Here is a 13,394-nt window from a genome sequence, read left to right on the forward strand (position 1 = left end):
GAATGTTTTCTTAAGCCAAGGACCCCTTAACTGAGAGTGTGATGGAGCAGGGTCGCCCTACTACATATAGTGTATAAAATGAAGTTGCATATTAAATTCGGCCTACAATTACGTGTAGGGCCTTTATATACAGCTTTTGGCATAGAAAACTAAGCTCTTAAAATAGCCTTATAATTGTTGGCATGATTTTATAAATCATGTTTTAATTTTAAAAACATACATGTGGTACAGTGAATCCTTAGGATTAACTGTATCTGTGGATGGCTATCTTAGTGACTACCTTACCTATAGGCCAGTGAGCCTATCATCAGTGGGGATTTATATTTGCTAATAATATTTGGGTTTCATGTTAAGACTTTTTATTTTTGAAAAAACTTTCAAACCTGGACCCCCTGTTGAAGATCCCTGGTCTAAATGATAGGCAATGTATGTATGTGTGTATGAATGTAGCCTTTAAGTTTTTTTTCCCCTTCTGTTCACTCTCCATTTAACAGAGAAGCAAAAAGAAAAACATTGACATGATAGTACAGTTTAATAATAAATAACAGTTTACTGTTAAATCTGATTCTCAGGAAGTGTAGTTGCACTTTCGTGTTTATTAGATTAAATGAAATAGCATTCAGGTTATCCTTTTATGTCACTGTTCAGATTCCATGCTTATATGTTACAGTGTGCAGCATAAGTGAATACATCCATGCAACAAAGTTGACTAAAAAGAGAAATAAAAAATCATCTTTTGGAAATTGATCTTAATGCCTTAATTTAAAAAAAAAAAATCAGGAAAAATCTAACCTTTAGGGACACCAATTTTCTTTGGGAATGAATTAACTATCCTAAATAAACAAATGTTCTTCCTTAAAATACAGGGGGCATAAGTAAGTACACCCCTGTGTTAAATTCCCATAGAGGCAGGCAGATTTTGATTTTTAAAGGCCAGTTCTTTCATGGATCCAGGATACTAGTATACTATACTATAATATACTAGATAGTAGCATCCTGATAAAGTTCCCATGGCCTTTGGAATTAAAATAGCCCTCCCACATCATCACACCATGTACTTCACCATACCTAGAGATTGGCATGGTTTTATGTCGGTTAGCCTAATAGCTGGTTTGATTTGCATTGAGAGATGATTTTATGGAAAGTTAACATAATGCATAATACTTAACTCTTATTAACCGTTTGTAAGAAATATGCCTTTTTAATCCAACTAAACACACACACATATACATATATAAATATATGTGTGTGTATATATATATATATATATATATATATACACACACACACACACACACACACACAGTATATAATAAGAATACTACATTTTATTTAAAGGTGCCTTTCTTGGCACTCAAGGACAATCGCACAGGATAGATAAGACATTTAAAAGCATATATATATATATATATATATATATATATATATATATATATATATATATATATATAATATATATATATATTATATATATATACACACACACAAACACACACTCATATATATATATATATATATATTATATATATATATATATATAATACTCATAACACTCATATATATATATATATATATATATATATATTATATATATATATATATATATATATATATATATATATATATATATATATATATATATATATATATATATGAGTCTGTACTACATGCTACAAAGTACTACATAATCATTGAAATGGAAGAAAAAAAGCTTTACAATATTGTTTTTTCTTTACCTTTATTGAACACAGGAATTTATGGCAGAATGCAAAGTCAAAATGTGTTTTCCTTCTTTCCTCAGTTAGTACTCAGTCTTTACACCGGTGACAGAGGACAGGCCGACCGGCCAATGTTTGACCTAAAGTGTGAGAGCTGTTATTTACAGAGTAGAGCTGAAGAACAGGACACTCTGGATCGATGACAGCGATAAGCTGTTGGCACTGACTGAATATAAAGCAGTTGTGTGTTGGTGATTCAGAGAACCTTGGCATGATGTTTTTCTCCTTTTCAAACACTGAAAAATTCATGTTGCTTCGTCTCCTCGCAAACACTGAGCAAGATGCAAAAAAATCTGCTAGATGTTTTATTTACTTTTTCTGAATGAATCAAGTTGTGAACTCAAAGAGAAAAATGCAAGGCTGCCTCTGTGTCATTCTTGCATTTCTGAGGTATCTGAACAAAGGGGAATGGCTCCCCCGATGTCCTCCACAAAGCAGGAGCAGTGACATGGGCAGTAAAAAGTTTTTATGTAAACTTGCACAGAAACTCCCACATTTAGGATTCCAGAACATTTTCAAGCTCGTTTGTGGACAAAAAACAAAACAACTCACATGCTTATTTTCACACTGTATTTCAGCAGAAACAGTAACATTTGCTTGCGACAACTCTCCCTTTTTTAGTACATTTCAGAGCTTTGTGAAGCAAACATTAAACTTTTGGGAAACAGGTTACAAGTTACACAACACTTGAAAGAAGATCAATACAATACATGAAGCCTTCATTTTTTTCTATATCAAAAACAGTGGTATTGATTTTTAATATATTTTTGCATGCTTTCTTTTGACAAATCCAACAATTTCAGATACTTTAGAGAATATGGGACCTGAGCAAAATGTCACTGCGTTTTCTACGTATGTAATGTAATGGTTAACTAGATGTGGTTCTCATGTGATGCCAGTTATCTTGGCTGAGGTGTCAGTATGTCCAAATCAAAATTAATAAGAGTAATACTGGTTCATTACAGCTTGGCTCATATTTTTGTAGCATTTGCCATAATTTCTATTTGTTACGCTAACATTAGCCGTGTTTCCATTCACATATTTTTATGCATATATTTGAATATCGCATTAGAAAAGCTGTGCGGAAATGCCAAAATTCAATAGAACTTCCTTAAAATGCACAACAAAAAGTTTTAATGCTCCCTCACGTTGGTTTGTTGTGCTTAATGGGATATGGAAATGCCTTTGCTGAATAAGTTCTGACATAGCGAATATTTAACTCACATGACTGATTAGCGGCTCTACTCTTTCCGGATATTACATGAATGTTTTTGTCTCTGTAAAGAATGAAACGTATCCAATACTCGCTAACAAAGAACAATTAAAACTTGCCCAATTGAACCAAATTCCTTAAGACCTTAGATGCACGCCCCCAGGAAGTGCGCCGGGCTTCGAAGCAAATTGAACGTAGCAGGGGCCCAAAAAACTTTTCTCCATAGACTCACATGGCGCAAGACACGTCTGTAAATCAGTGGATACATTTTTTCCGATCATCACAACCTCTCCAAAATGACTCGTTTCACTATCAGAATTTAATCCATTCGGTCCGATAACATTTGGAAAGTCTAGAAGAGCCGCACAATTAAATCATTAAATCCCTGTTCAAGTTAGTGGAGCGCTAAACCGGAAATATCTGGCTTGGCCGGCAGAGGTCTCCAGTGCACTTGTGTCAGTGCCGATCATCTGGGTCATTTTTGGCTCCATGAAGGCTTCATGAGCCATTGAGCAACTCTGATAAGAATGAACGGGGCTCCACCTCAAACCCTGTATCCAGTTCTTATAATACATCCATGGTTAGATGGCCAAGGCGACTTGTTTTCTTTCCGGTAAGCAGCCTCTACTTTTTCTACTCTGTTTACTAGTGGATTACAGCCCTGCGTAGCCTATAGCGCCAACTTCTGACCAAACTATGCTGTAGCGTGTATTCCTTCTTAACCAGTTGATGGAAACACGCCTAATTCTCTTTTCTTTTTTGCATCATTTCAGTCAGGCAGGTTGTAGTCTCGCTTTGCCAGACCTCTGGTTTTTTGGCATGTCTTTAAACCAAACACAATCGTCATGGGCGGCACTAAGCGTTGCACTGCTAAATAGCCTCAGGAAGGAACTTGTTTTGGTGGAACATGTGTACGTTCAAAAGTTGTTTTAGTCGTGCAACAGAAAACTCAGATTGGACAGATAGCCTAGCTAGCTGTCTGGATTTACACTGCAAAGATTTAACCATAGTCCTCATAAATACACCGGAGTTCCAACACAAAATTCCCAAAAAAATTCCAACACAAAGAAAGTGTTAGGTAACGGAAATCCGTCCGAAAAGAAGGACATACGGTGGAATTTCCGGTGGCAACGGAGCAATCCCGGAAGTGGAACTTCGTGGATACAGACTAGGCAGGTTGTAAACCACTTTATTTGAAAATGAGACTGAAATTGAGCACATCTGAAATGTTGGGTTGGTTTCGGATTGCTAATAGTTTAGGTAATGGTAAGTTTGTCTAACCTGCCTGTCTGTCTGACTGCTTGTGTTACTTGCCACATTGGACTTCTTTTTACCGATGTTGCCACCTCCTCAGTTCTCAGCGAGTACAATGTTCATTATAACGATAGATATTATGGCAAAACATACAAATATAAGATGTCAGTAGTAAACCAGAATCATCGTTTAATTTAAGGCAGACAGTGTTATGGACCCATCGTATATACCAGAACACACTGACTCAGCCATTCTGAATATTCGGCACAATTTGAACAAAGCACTGCTTAACTCAAACCTGTGAAATGTAGTAAATGAAAAAGCTAATCGGCAGGAAGATGGAGATGTAAAACTTTGAATGGACAGACACTGAGAGGAATGGAATGCATGCCAAAACTTTCTTATTCGAAGGCACTGTGTCTTTCCAGTTTGCTGCTGTTAGACTTCTGTACGTTGCCGTTGGAAAATTCTGTCCCATACTATCAGCTACATCTTTTCACAATCAATCTATTTGCTCAACTCTATGACGAAGGACACAATGGATTCACACATTCACAGTGTACTAACTTGCAGTCTAAAGTAGGGGTGGGTGGGTAGGGGGGTGGGGGACACTGTACAACAACAAAAAAGGGTCGGACTCACTTTTTTTTTTTACCTTCCAAATCCACAGCGGGGTACTATGGCTCGAGAGAGAAAAATTTGAAATCCTTTCATTGACTTTCTTTGCATAAAAAGAGACATCTTCAAACACCACACACCAATTCCCTTCCTGGTTCGTTAAAAGAGATCATAAAAGATTTATTCTCCATTCAGTTTGGTTGAAAAGGACCACTGAAAGGCATATTGGCTTGAGTGTGTACATTCATGTAAAGACACAGACCCAGTATTAGTCTCTCTATTTAAGCCACATTACGAGTTATGCTAATCAGCAGTTTTCCTTAAACATGTGACTGCCTGGGCTTTTTCATTAGTTTGCAAGGGCTAGACTGCATTTCTGGGAGTTTGTAACTTGTTGGTTATATGTAAAAAGGACTGGTAACAAAGTCACCTGTGTCTAGATATTTCTGTCCAGTGTGCATGTTGAAAAGTTAACATGTAGTATGCTAAGCACCATAGCCAATTCTGCCGTGCAAAGGCAAAAGGCCATTTTTGGGACATTCAAGACATCCTTTATCATGTGGATAAGTATCTTGAGTCAATTTCTTAGTTTTTTTTTCTAGAAAATAATGGGTCGACATAACAGTAACTTCCAAAAGCCCTGGAGAAACCAAGGCCGAACACTGTAACACCAGTTACCGCTTTTTGACTTTGTTTTGGAACACTCAAATTGAGTTAGTGTACAGGATAGCAATAAATAGATGGCTATAAGTAAGTGTAATCAAATGTCATCAAATATATATGCCATGATCACTAGAATTTATACAGGTGTTGCTATAATGATTTTGCAAATGGTGATCGGCAACCAAATATTGATAATGCGGAAGTTACTGCCTTTTGCCTTGGCGTGACTTCTCACTTTTTGCAGACAATACAAAGGCGGGGTACAGTAACTTCAAAATAGAGGTCCAAAGTCAAAAAGTCAAGTTTAAGCTTAAGATTTCTTATGTAGATAAATTTCATTACTAAAACATCTAATTGCCAGATTTAGAGTGTCCTACCTACAATTCATTTGGCTGGAAAACTAAAAAACTTTAAAGTAATTTTTCTCAGTTCCACACTGTAGTGAGTTAAGGGGCCCTATTTTAACAATCCAAGCGCATGGCGTGAAGCGCCTGGTGCTAACCATCCAGACTTAGACTTGCCCCACCAAACACAGCAAGGATGCTAATCACTGCCACATGCAAAACTAAATGCCTGCTTCCATGGTTGTAGCAGTTTGGGTTTTGTTTCAGGGGTAAAATTATAAAATGTACATTAAAATAAATACACAACAGGTGTCGGCTGCCTAGCATGCAGTGTTCAGTTATATTTAGTATAATGCTAGCTATCTATTTATCTTAACCATGCACAATGAAGAGATATATCTATAGGAGACACAGATAAAGACCATGTTGATTACATGGTCTTTATACATGGTCCTCTCAGATACTGGGTAGACTGGGTAAACTGCCCAAGTAAGTCAGTGCAGTCCTTTAAAACTCGTCCAAACACACTACTACATACAATGTGTGTATTCTCTTTGTGTCTTGGTATTATTTGTTCAACCTAACAAATCTAAATTTCCTGTTTTCAGAGTACTATTAATATCTGGCCAGGCATAACAGATAAAGACAAATATTCATGTCAATTGCGGCTCATTTAATCATTTCCAGACATTTTCCAGAACATGTTTCCAGTAAGTGGACCTTGTGCTAAGAGTGATAAAGTGAATTTAGAATAAAGTGTGATAAACTGTACTAAACCTACAATACATGTCACATCACTGCAGGCACACACTAATTAAAAACTTAACTGCGAGATGGTGGAAGCAGTGATGACACAAACTCACACTTAACAGTTGTGGTGAAAGAGAGTAAAAAAACGATGGCTGAGAGAAACAGATGTCTCAGAGATGCAGAAATGCCCTCGGGCCAATCAGTTACACAGTAAGCAGTGGACAATAGTGGCTAGCACAGAGAAGGCAGCAATGGCTATGAACCATAGAAGAAGGTAGAGATGATTAACCCCAAGGGAAAAAAAACGGAATGTGATATTCGAGACCAATTGCAGGCGGTGGAAACTGGCGTGTCAACAATTCAACGAGTTTGACAGCCTTGTTTTTCTCTCAACAAACATATCTACTTCTCAGTTCAAACCTGCTGACTGAAATTGTTTAACCAATCACATGTGGCCTTTTGAGTCACTGTTAAGCCCCAAACCTGTCAGGTAAACAACTGATCCCAAATGTTTAAAGAAGACCTCTGGAAAGGGTGAGGTGTATGTGTGAGAGAGGGAGAAAAAGAAAAACCAACTGGCAATATCAACAACGCGCACATAAGCTGTGTCCCATTACAGGCGCGACCTCCTTCAAAGAACGTGGTTTACGCGGGTGGCATCGAAGGATAGCGAGCTCCTGAGATTAGTCTAGAGAGGATTCATCATTTCTAGTTCTCATCTCGAGCACCACAGAGACTAAAACTATTGTTTGGTCCTCATCAACCCGTGCGGTCGGAACTGACCAACAGGAAGTTGCCCTCAAACTGTCCAGAATAGTTTATAGTTCAGACAGAGTTGTGGAGTTTAATATTAAGACACACTGGAAGAATCTGTCCATATAACTTATTTAACTTCCACTACATGGCAACTCCCAAGAAGAAACAGCGGGCTTTCAGTCTGCATTCCATTCTTTACATACTGTAGAATCCTTTTTCATTGGTCCAGTTCATATATAATATTTACCAGTGCTCACCTGACCACACAGCACATTCTCACTCCCATTGCGTAAAAAATACGGACGCTTGGTCAGGTGCCTTTGGCGTTGTTACTGGCGCTAAAAGTCTCATTTAGTGTCATATCTAAACATGCTTTATCTAAACACATTTGGTTGGGACTATTGGCGTCACTTTTGACACAGTTAGGTTAAGGAAAAGACCGTGGGTGGGCTAATAAAAGGTATGTTTCCGTGACACGCGGGACAAGAATGGGACATTTGGGTTTAGGTAAAGAAGAACGGGACAGTTGGGTTTAGGTAAAGAAGAACGGGACAGTGGGGTTTAGGAAAAGAAGAACGGGACAGTTGGGTTTAGGTAAAGAAGAACAGGACAGTTGGGTTTAGGTAAAGAAGAACAGGACAGTTGGGTTTAGGTAAAGAAGAACGGGACAGTTGGGTTTAGGTAAAGAAGAACAGGACAGTTGGGTTTAGGTAAAGAAGAACAGGACAGTTGGGTTTAGGTAAAGAAGAACAGGACAGTTGGGTTTAGGTAAAGAAGAACAGGACAGTTGGGTTTAGGAAAAGAAGAACGGGACAGTTGGGTTTAGGTAAAGAAGAACAGGACAGTTGGGTTTAGGAAAAGAAGAACGGGACAGTTGGGTTTAGGAAACATGACACGTGGGACACAAACCCCGGTCTCTTGGGTTAGGGTTGGACCCAACCTCCACCTCAACCAGCCTCCCTACGCAGGACTTCGGTCTTTCATACTACTCCCTACCGTTGTGGCTCTTAATACTACGTCATCTTCAAGCGCCGCGTAGCTGCTGCTCTGCCCGGGGCGTTCTACACACGCTGAAGGGTGCTTTTTGCGTCGTATCTGACGCTGACAGCCACTGACCAAGCGTTCGTATTTTATGTCTTCGGAGTGAGAACGGGTTGGAACACACTTGGTATATTTGGTCATATCGAATATTTTCTGACTTAACAAGTTGATTAGGACTGAAAGCAGTACAAACAATTAACTGGTGGATTTTAGGATACTTAAGACTCAAAGGAAACACCAGTAGTTTCCATCAAATATAGGCAAAATAAGGCAGTTTTCCTCCTTTGGAAATAGACACCCCGAGTTGACTTGTTATGACTTATTCAGTCTTGAAAACTTTGAGGGATGTGGCCCCTGCAAAGAAACACAGCTATAATCTTCAATGTGATCATTTTCTTACCCCGAACCCAACCCTGTCTCCTAAAAAAAAAAGAAAAAAAGACGCTTATATACAGCTAATTTTAACAGGAAATAGGTTTTGATAGAAACTAAATGTCATCCAGATTAAGATTTTTATCAACATAATAAACATTTTAATGAAAGTATCTGCAAAGTAACAAAGTAATTTCTTTCATAATGTATTAGGCAAAACCATTTACCAATATACATGTACTGTAGAAACAGAATTTTTAGAGAGACAGGGTTGAAACCCCCTGAACGTTGACTTTAATAGCATGATAAATCTTTCTCCGGTGTCTTCTTTCGTTTCTCATAGTTTAGGCTAAACGATTTCTCGACCAGAACCATATGGAGACATTTAAGAAAGAAAAAAAACATCTAAAGAGGAACCAAAATGACAGCAACATGTACAGAAATACAGTAACTTTGCAAAAAACAGGCATGCTAATGTTCTAATCTCTAGCCCTGGAAATTACACATTAAAAAAGCTAAATAGGCAGTAACGTCTGCACATTATTTAAACACAACAAAATATCGACATAGGAAGAAAGACCCATAATCCATTAACATGATGATGACCATACTGCATAAAGAAAAGTAGTATTGGTAAAGTACCAGTCTTACATGTGTGTACGTCACAAGGGCAGTAATCTGTGAAGTAAAGCTACAGTCCAACCATGTTTCTCTACAGGAAAATAGTTTACGTATTTAACAGTTGATCAATTTAATATTACATACGAGAGAGTGAACTACAAGTATGAATTTTGCTTTTTCCCATGACAAATAATCAACTACAAACTGACGTAAAAAGAACTAAGGCATGTGCATGAGGTCTTTACATTTTCCTGGTCAGAAGACACTGTAGAAAGAGACCCATCATTTTTTTTTTTTTTTTTTCTGTTGCTTTTTGTTATTTTCTGAATCGGTGGGGTGGTTTGTGACAATGCTTTGAGGTTTCAGTGACTGTGACCCCTTTTTAACATTAAAAACTAACACCCGACCACTCTCCCTACCACAACCACCATCTTCTTCCAGCTGCTCTTGGGTGTGGAGATTACGCTTTACTTTCATTGCCGTTCGTCTGGGGAGCCTCGTTGGGAACTGTCTTCACCTCGTCTGTGGCATTCTTCAGCTCCGTTTGGCCTTTGGTCTTATCGTCCTTCACAGTCTTACCGCTATGGGGACAAACACAGGAGCGAGAGAGAACCAGAAAGAGACAGAAAGAGAGAAGATTCTGTTAATAGTGAATCATTAAGACTCACTCCGACAGCTAAACTGTCTGCTCTGAGCTGCCTTTTGTGTCATTTTTCAAAGAAAGGAGGAAAAAAGGGATGGGGGGGAGGGGGACATGCAAGATGCTTTGAGGGAATTTGTTTTCCCTTCTGGAACTGAATGCATTTCACACATAATGGGATCAAGCTCACTATCCTAGCCAGACATCAAATAAGAGTACATGGATGTCACAGCTATTTTCGAGGAACAATGAATGCCGATGTGGAATGAGACAGGGCCGGTACAGTAGGCACAATGCATGAAGGAATGAAAGACTGGGGCATAACCTACAACACAAACTACAATACACAAGAGGATTACACGCCGTCTGGACTAAACCAAGACAAAGAGACTTTACAGCCATACTTCACTTAAGTCGAACATTTTTTGCAATTGTACCCTTGTTGGAATACATTTGTAGTGATGTTTTGCTGCAGCTTCCATTTTGAAAAAAGAAAAAAAAACACGTGGTGCTTCACTGCTGTGTCACATACAGTCATCTCTTCTTCTGTCCTCTGTGCCAGGTCTCAAATAACAATTTAAATCAATACACCTCTCTTCCCTGCTGACACATATACATGCTCTCTGTTGGCCTTACAAAGTCAGGGCCAGGGACAGCCCCATATACAGGATCCATAAATACATCCAAACAGCCTTTACATAAATGTCTTTAGATGTGATCTTGAAAACTTCGATCCCTAATGTTACTTGTTGTCCATACAAAACAAGCCTGAAGCTCCACTAGCATCTCCTAAAGGCTGTAACGTCTCTTACATCCTACAGTACTACGATTTTACTATTTGTGGAGTGGTGCTGACAATGTAAAGTCTGCCCCAAGGGTTAAGCAAAAATAAAACACATGGAGTACTTGAAAACGAGCCGATTTTAAGAGCATTTTTGTTTTCACCAAATTTCATGGCAATCTGCATGTGAGATTATATTATACCTTGAATGCAGAGTTGGTGATTTTCGCTGTTAGCGGTGTTAGAGGCAAGTTCACAGTGTCCGAAATGGTTCCCCTCTGGGGAACATGAATGCACTAAGAGGATTCAATGCCATTCTGCCAATTTGCAGTTTTACTGCAGGGGGCTGAAAAGCTCAGGGGGGGGGGGTCACCAAAACATTAGGATTCATCCTCAGGGGGCCACGAATATCCACAATCCAATATTCATGGTTTGTTTTAGAGACACTTGACCTGACATTGGTGTAGACTGACTAACCAATGGTAAGGCAAGGCAAGGCAGCTTTATTTATATAGCACATTTCAGCAACAAGGCAATTCAAAGTGCTTTACATAAAAACGATAAAAAAATTAAAAGTTACAGTGCAGTATAAGACATTAAACATTAAAGAGCAGTTAAAAACAGTTAAACATATAAAAGCAGATAAAATACGATATTTCTTTCTTCCCCCTTTCCTTTTCCGTCATCATATCCACTATTGGTCCCCCTGGGATGTGTGGTTTACTCTGCTTGCCACCCATCTTGGCGTGGAAAAAGTACTTTTATTTATTCTACTTTTGGTAGCGTGATATCTTTCACCCTACCCCCTTGTTAGTTAAAGTCCTAAATTCCTGGAGAACTTCTTTGTAGGTGTGATCAGGCAACAGACATCTGTCAAGTTTATGGTTAAAACGTGTGAAAAATACTGGACCATGTGGGCTCAACCAGGCATTTGGTTTTATGCATTAAAGTAAATAGGGCATGACCAAAACCACTAACTAAGCTTATTCAAAGTTTTGTACGTGTCTATTCAACCACTGTGCCAAATTCATACTCATCATCATCATCGATCTGCACTCCTGCACTTCCTTGACATGTTCCGTTGAAATAATTCTAAAGTTGGAGGATACTTCTTGTGCTTTGTACCTTGTGGTGTTTCGGCACATTTTAATCTGCCAACATGGCTTGACTTCATTTTGATGTTACCTTTAAGTTTTCTTAACACATTTCATTCTCACACTTAATTCAGTTCAGTTTAGTTCAACGATGAGATTACAGTAGTTTTACAAAGACAACAATGTCAAAGTATAATGGACCGGTTTAGTCAACAAGTGGTAACACTGCACATCAAGCAGAGTCTGAGAGAATCCATTTTCAACCCTTTCTTCTGTGACCACCTTGCTGCAGTGTCGACCTTTAAAATGTAAAACTCTTTCACGCAGCACTATCTACAACTATGTCACTCTCAAATAAATGGGCACTACAGCACAAAAGTAAATGATACTTCTAACTAATGTACTTTAAGCACCGTTTTAGAACAATCCAGGCTATTGTTCTCTTGAAACACTTTAAAGTGTGCTCTTACATAACCAAGAGCAATCCAAGCACCACTAACTGATTGAAAGCTTCTTTTGAAATGTTGTTTTAAACGTGCGTGTGTAGCCTGTGGAAATAGTCTGCAAAGATGTTTTTCTACTCAAGAGAGAAAAATGGGTCCTGATGGTGAGTATGTCCCTCAAGAACCCCAAAATTGCCTGACAAGACATTTCAGTGTTGGGATGCAGAAGAAGGATCGCCACATAGATCAGTGGGAGAGCTGTGCTTCAGTTCTGTCAACGAGTTATGAAGAAAATCCCTCCAATGACAAGTTTAGTTATATCAAGGTGATGTTGAGCTGACAAGAGCCCTGCTTTCAACTAGCTCTCAACTCCCCATACTTTATCACTGACATCTTCCTCTGGCTATCTGAGTGAGCAGAGTGTAAGATGAAGGAAAGAGAGAAAGGGGAGTGATTGTCAGTAAGCCTATGTAATCCATCCTCCTCTAGCCTAGTCACACATTGCCAGAACCTTCCTCCACAGCGCTGCGGAGGAAGGTCTAGCTAGTTCATACAACATTTCAGGATGGGAGAAAAACATACTCTGGTTTATTGGCATTTCTTTAAACTAATCACAATCGTAAGCGCAGGTATGGCGCCTTTGCAAAATAGCATTGGGAATAAACTTGTTTCGGTGGAACATGTGCACGTAGGGAGGCGAGCTCTGAAATTAAAATGTCTAACATAATACAAAAAAAAAGTAACATAATCTGAGTGTCGGTTCTAGCTCGGAGTATGTTTCTCAAACAGACCGGAGATTAGAATGCTAACACAAAGAAAGCGGAAGTTGAGGGACATCCGGCCGAAAATGAACCTCTGGTGGCACCAGAACAGTCCTGTAAATGAAACGTTGTCGATATAGACTATCCTCAGCCATACTGTAGCTATCTCATCATCCTCACAGGATTCAAGAGCATCCGCAAACTCCTAGGGACAGTAACTCTAAATCATAGAACTACTGAAATACGGACTTTCTACAAGAATTTA

General features: G+C 38.7%; 1 protein-coding gene across 19 annotated transcripts in view; it reads right to left on the reverse strand.

Moving 5' to 3' along the window:
* Positions 1-9,792: 9,792 nt before the first annotated feature.
* The window catches only part of ncam1a (neural cell adhesion molecule 1a), a 269,226-nt gene continuing 265,624 nt past the window's right edge, over positions 9,793-13,394 (reverse strand). For 13 of the 19 annotated variants that reach the window (XM_039778226.1, XM_039778224.1, XM_039778229.1 and 10 more), the window contains one exon: positions 9,793-9,991. In XM_039778226.1, coding sequence (XP_039634160.1) covers positions 9,871-9,991 — 121 coding nt within the window. In that variant the 3' untranslated portion in view covers positions 9,793-9,870. The remainder of the gene's footprint in view (positions 9,992-13,394) is intronic. The other 6 variants (XM_039778237.1, XM_039778235.1, XM_039778238.1 and 3 more) reach the window with 1 other exon arrangement.

Source organism: Perca fluviatilis, chromosome 16, assembly GCF_010015445.1.
Source record: "Perca fluviatilis chromosome 16, GENO_Pfluv_1.0, whole genome shotgun sequence".
Lineage (NCBI taxonomy): Eukaryota > Metazoa > Chordata > Actinopteri > Perciformes > Percidae > Perca > Perca fluviatilis.